Source organism: Eutrema salsugineum, unplaced genomic scaffold, assembly GCF_000478725.1.
Source record: "Eutrema salsugineum unplaced genomic scaffold, Eutsalg1_0 scaffold_12, whole genome shotgun sequence".
NCBI lineage: Eukaryota > Viridiplantae > Streptophyta > Magnoliopsida > Brassicales > Brassicaceae > Eutrema > Eutrema salsugineum.
In genome coordinates this window covers 773,249-777,840 of record NW_006256895.1, presented here as the reverse complement: position 1 = coordinate 777,840, position 4,592 = coordinate 773,249, and the positions used below count along the sequence as shown (strand labels likewise).

General features: G+C 39.3%; 1 protein-coding gene across 1 annotated transcript; it reads left to right on the top strand.

Annotated features, from left to right (window-relative positions):
• Nucleotides 1–259: 259 nt before the first annotated feature.
• Nucleotides 260–4,153, top strand: LOC18025494 (pentatricopeptide repeat-containing protein At2g26790, mitochondrial). Its single transcript, XM_006408556.2, has 3 exons — nt 260–3,327; nt 3,642–3,786; nt 3,898–4,153. Exon 1 carries the CDS (start codon nt 387–389, stop codon nt 2,868–2,870), a length of 2,484 nt encoding a protein of 827 aa, XP_006408619.1. The 5' UTR covers nt 260–386; the 3' UTR covers nt 2,871–3,327; nt 3,642–3,786; nt 3,898–4,153.
• Nucleotides 4,154–4,592: the final 439 nt, after the last annotated feature.

The window sequence follows — 4,592 nt, the reverse complement described above, 5'->3', positions numbered from 1 at the left end:
TATGGATTTTCAGAAGGCATAAAGTTCGTGGAGGAATAGGCCGTTTTCCCGCAATAACTCTTTCTTTTTACCAAGTGTTCATCTCCTAAAAAAAGGCTAAAACATATATGGAAAAACGAGTATTTGGGGTTTTGGAGACATCACATATGGTCGGAAAAGTTAGAAAGTTTGAACCTTTCAAGAACCCTTACAAAAAGTCGACGCTTTGGTCAATAGTAATTTGTCCTTTTTACCCAAACCCGGCAGAAGGAGAGCAAATTGTGTGAATTGGGTTTAGGGTTTTAGATTATTTCCACAATCCTCTGAAGCTATTTGCCATAACCGTCGGTTCTCTCTCTTTTCCGATTAGACTGTTTTCCTTCTGCAAAACCCAAATTCTCATTTTGATGCCGTTTTCTGCAACTCTATTACGCTCACATTTGAGATTGGCTCGGAGAGCAGCAGCAGCGTCTTCGCGTTACTACACCATCTCTGCTCTTAACCCAAATCTCTCAGACTCTGAACAACAGGTGAATAATCACCTTAAAGTCGGTAACTTTGATTCGAATTTCTCCAATTCCAATGAGTTTGGCGTTCTTCGTGTCCTGGATAGTGTCAGGGATGACCCAAATCTCGCCTTCTCGTTTTTAGGACAGCTTAAACAAAATGGGGTATCTCTTAATGTTAATGCATACGCAACTGTTGTCAAGATTCTCTCTGGTTGGGGTTTGGACAGGAAGTTAGATTCGGTGTTAGTTGAACTAATCGGGAACGAGGAGCGTAGTTTCTGTGTAATGGATTTGATAGAAGCCATTGGAGAGGATGCTGCTGAGGATAAACGGTACTTGCTCTTGGTTCGAGTCTCTAGTGCCTTGGTAAAAGCTTATGTTAGTCTTGGGATGTTTGACGAAGCTATCGATGTTTTGTTCCAGAGTTATCGTCTTGGTTGTGTCCCGGGAATTAAGTCCTGCAATTTCTTGATGAATCGTTTGATTGAGTTTGGCAAAAACGATATGGTACTGGCGCTTTTTCGGCAACTTATGCAGATTGGTTTGTGTGCAAATGACTACACTTATGCAATTGTGGTTAAGGCATTGTGTAGAGAAGGCGATTTAGATGGAGCAGCTAAGTTGCTTGGGGAAACTACGAGCGTGTTTGCTTATACGACTTTCATCGAAGGGCTTTGTGTAAATGGGAAGACAGAAGCGGGTGTTGCTCTGATCAGTGATCTGATAGATGCGAAAGCTCTGGCTGGTGATGAACTTGGATTTGCATATAACATGGTGGTCCGTGGTTTCTGTAATGAGATGAAAACAGAAGCCGCCGAAGAAGTTATTTTTAGAATGGAGGAAACTGGGATCGGTCCTGATGTTAATGCCTGCTTAGCAATAATTGATCGACACTGCAAGAACATGGATTTACCTAAAGCTTTGGGGTTTGTAGATGCTATGTTGGAAAAAGGACTCAAAATCAATTGTGTGATTGTAAGTTCAATCCTTCAGTGCTATTGTAAGATGGGCAAGTGTTTCGAAGCATTACAACAGTTCAAAGAATATAAAGACATGAAGATCAATACGAATGAATTGTTGTTGGGAGCTTTACAGAAGTTCAAAGAATTCAAAGACATGAATATTTTCCTTGACAAGGTTTGTTACAATGTTGCATTTGAAGCTCTGAGCAAGCTTGACAGAGTGGAAGAAGCTGTTGAGTTGCTCCAAGAAATGATGAATAAAGGAATGGTTCCTGATGTGATCAACTACACAACTCTGATAGATGGCTACTGCCTTCACGGTAAATTTGTTGATGCCCTTGATTTGATTGACAAAATGAGAGCAAATGGTACCGCTCCAGATGTAATTACATACAACGTGCTTGCCGGTGGACTCGCCAGGAATGGTCATGCTAAAGAGGCATTTGAAATTTATAAATGTATGAAAGATGAGGGTCTAGAGCCCAATGCTGTCACACACAATGTGATCATTGAAGGCTTGTGTTTTGCTCGTAAAATAGAGGATGCCGAAAATTTCTTCGAGAGTCTGGAAGACAAATGCCCAGATAATTATGCCAGTTTGGTGAAAGGTTATTGTGATTCTGGCCTTTCTAAACAGGCCTTTAGACTATTCATTGATCAAAATTTCCCTCTGCGCAAGAGTGTGTACTTCAAGCTATTCACAAGTCTCTGCATCGAGGGTTGTCTCGACAAAGCTCTTGTCGTACTTAAAAGAATGTGGGCTTATGGAGTTGAACCTGGGAGGTGGATGTATGGTAAAATGATTGGGAAGTTTTGTGAGTTAAATAATGCGAGGGAAGCCCAGCTGGTATTTGACACAATGGTCAGTAGAGGACTCATCCCTGATCTGTTTACTTATACAATCATGATTCACACATACTGTAGGCTAAATGAGTTGCAGAAAGCTGAGTTTCTTTTCGAGGACATGAAGCAGAGAGGAATAAAACCTGATGTGGTAATATACACAGTGTTGCTTGATAGTCATCAGAAGTTGGATCCAGACCATCATGAAACAGGTTATGTTAGAGGAGAAGTGCAAAAACGGAAAGCTTCAGAAATTTGGAGAGAATTAGAAGCTGCTGGTATTGAGCCAGACGTTGTATGCTATACTGTTTTGATAGATCGCCAGTGCAAGATTCAGAACCTAAAAAACGCCACAAGACTTTTTGATCAAATGATAGACAGTGGGCTCAAGCCTGATATGGTGACTTGCACGGCTCTAATATCTAGTTATTGTCGCAAAGGATACATGGATAAGGCAGTAAGACTTGTTACCCAATTGTCAAGAAAGGATATTTCGTCGGCTGAACTTTTAATGCTTGCTGTTAGGCGTGGTACTTGGAAGGCCAAGAGATTTCAATTGCGGGAAATAAAGGGTTAGAATGAGCGCATTTTTGGAAGGTCAAGTGTGATTTTGGTGATCTGCACTAAATATCTTTCGAGAGATTTCCTCTAAGTCACTGATATGACTATCAAAATCGTGAGCATCAGCATGTAGCTTCCAGATCCAAGTGGTAGTATCAGGTCTCTTAGCTACTGTTCTTGAGAATGACCTGGTTTAGCGTATTCATCGAAAAAAGTTTTCATGGGATCCCTATCTGGCAAAGTTTTGACTGAGAATATTGTAGATGGTGTGTATCACTTTTGGAGGCAAAAAGTAGAATTCAGCACATTGAGAAGAAACTTTGGATCTGCATCTGCATGAATGGAGGATTTTTGAAGGGTGTTTAGGTAAATGCGCTTCTTCTTTCCTGACTTTCTTCTCTCAACGGTCATGATGTCGCAGTGGATGCAGTTCGTGGACAATGATAAGGATCGAGTCAACCATGCTTATTCTGGTCAGTTTAAATGCTCTGCTTTGCTCCATTATAATCAGCTTATCGAGCAGATGGTTATTTACTCAATGCCATAACTAAACGGGAGGAAAAATCTGAATTCTTGAAGCATGTTACATTCAGTTAATAATTCTTAATCCTCAGTTTTTTCATTCCCTCGGAAAACGGTCTCAGTTTTTCATTGTCATAGGTACTGCAATAAAATAAGGCCGGTCTTACGCAGAAATATAAGCAATACATTATACACTTGTGGACCTTGGTTTGTTTTGTGATCGCATATCCTTATATGAGAGATGATCTGTTTTCTTTTTGCGCAGAGTGGTTTAGCGAAAGGATAATGTGGAAGATCAGTTTATGCTTGTGAGATGAGGGAAGTGCAAAAAAAAGTTGAATCGTTCAGAGATGAATCAAATAGACTTGACTTGCAGAAAAAAAAAAAAACAGGGAAAACGAAATACACTGGTATTTTCATATTATTTCTCGTGAATCTATATACATTTGACTGTTTAATTTTCTTGTAGATCAACAAATACCCCGTATATTGGAGCTGAATAGATCTTATTTCACTCGCAGGGAAAGCCAAAAAACTTGATGACAAAGTAGCCAAACCCAAGCCACACAGTAGCTATATATTTACTGTGGAGACTCCAAAGGAACATGTCAAGCTTCTAATACATGGAGATCTGCGGTTGGAATAATCATGTTGTATTTTTTTGTGTTTCTCAGCTCAGCTTACAAAACTTTGAAAGTATGAAACAGATAGCTGTGGAGAAACTCTTACCATCAAGGATTCATTGCAATTCTCTTTCCATGACTCAGAAGATCGATACAGACCATAAGATTATTTATCTCGATGTCACACATCATTAAATCTGTCTACTCGATTTCGATGACAAACTAAACTCTTCTCTGTGAAGAATGTTATGTTCGAACTCCCCCAACTTCTTTAAATTTTCTTCTATTGATGATAACCAGTGAATTAAGAAAACGAGACAATTAAAGAAATAAATAAGAACTCTTCCTCACAGAATAATCTCACTCTCACCCCTACGATTTCATCTTGATCATCACCATTGTTAAGCGCATAACGCTTTACAACTTTAACAACAATAAAAGCATAAAACCAAAATAAGGAAGAAAAATTGTTTTTATATTTTCGTCTTGTATAGTATAACAGCAAAACCTCTTGCTTCCTTCCCTTTTTGCGAGCTAACCACAATGGTCAACACTTTTTGTTGAGTTCCCCTTGTTTTTGCTTTAGAGATCCT

Bases quoted from the DNA above. Each gene is read 5' to 3' on its own strand.
- LOC18025494 (XM_006408556.2), top strand. From the start codon at position 387: ATGCCGTTTTCTGCAACTCTATTACGCTCACATTTGAGATTGGCTCGG.